The 763-nt window shown below is 53.7% G+C and overlaps 1 protein-coding gene across 1 annotated transcript; it reads right to left on the bottom strand.

Annotated features, from left to right (window-relative positions):
- Positions 1–264: 264 nt before the first annotated feature.
- ENH_00002190 (hypothetical protein) lies at positions 265–585 on the bottom strand (the record flags this gene model as incomplete). Its single annotated transcript, XM_013583949.1, has 1 exon — positions 265–585. The coding sequence occupies one exon, from the start codon at positions 583–585 to the stop codon at positions 265–267; it is 321 nt and encodes a 106-aa protein (XP_013439403.1).
- Between the last annotated feature and the right edge of the window lie 178 nt (positions 586–763).

Genomic DNA, 763 nt, shown 5'->3' with positions numbered 1-763 from the left:
GTCTCCCACTGCATACTCCAGCGGTACCGATGGTGTGTCGTGCGAGCAGGTGTTAGGGAGGCCGGGACGGCGAGACAAGGCGTCGGCAACTTGATTGGGCGCTCCGTGAACATACGTGATGTGCAAATCCGGGAACTCCGCAAGGAAGTCTAGCCACTGGGCGGTGCGTCCGCGCAGAGGCTTCGATGCTTGGAGTCGTTGGAGATGGGTTAGAGCTTGATGATCAGTGTAAGCCGTTACCTTGGAGACACGGAGCAAGTGCGATCACTTGTCCAGCGCCGTGACCAACGCCAAGAGTTCCTTATCGTAGATCGAATATCTCTGTTGCGTGGGGCTCATGGCTTGGCTGAGGAAGCCGATGGGTTTACCGTCTTGTTCGAGAACTGCTCCGAGTGCATAACCAGAGGCATCTGTGTACAACTCGAAGGGTTTCGTCGTGTCAGGGACTTGTAAGGTAGTGAAGTCGATTAAGCGCTGTTTGAGCTGTCGCACTGCTTGCGTGTGAAGCTCTGTCCATTTGAAACTGACGTCTTTGCGCGTTAGATCAACCAGCGGCCGGGCAACGTCTGCATAGTCCGGTCTCATGAACATGCGACAGTAGTTTATGGTACCGAGGAACTGGCGCACTTGCGTTTCGTTCTCCAGCACCTCTGGCCACTGCCGGTATCTCCTGTTTGTGGAATATGAGCTGATCTGGGGTCATACGGTATATTGCAGATTTCGCTGGAAGTTTTCCAGGCACAAATAGAATATGGTGATCAAC

The sequence above is a fragment of the Eimeria necatrix genome, genomic scaffold (genome assembly GCF_000499385.1).
Source record: "Eimeria necatrix Houghton genomic scaffold, Enh_scaff1069, whole genome shotgun sequence".
Classification (NCBI taxonomy): domain Eukaryota; phylum Apicomplexa; class Conoidasida; order Eucoccidiorida; family Eimeriidae; genus Eimeria; species Eimeria necatrix.
The sequence above is the reverse complement of the archived record's forward strand: the minus strand, read 5'-3'. Positions and strand labels throughout refer to the sequence as shown.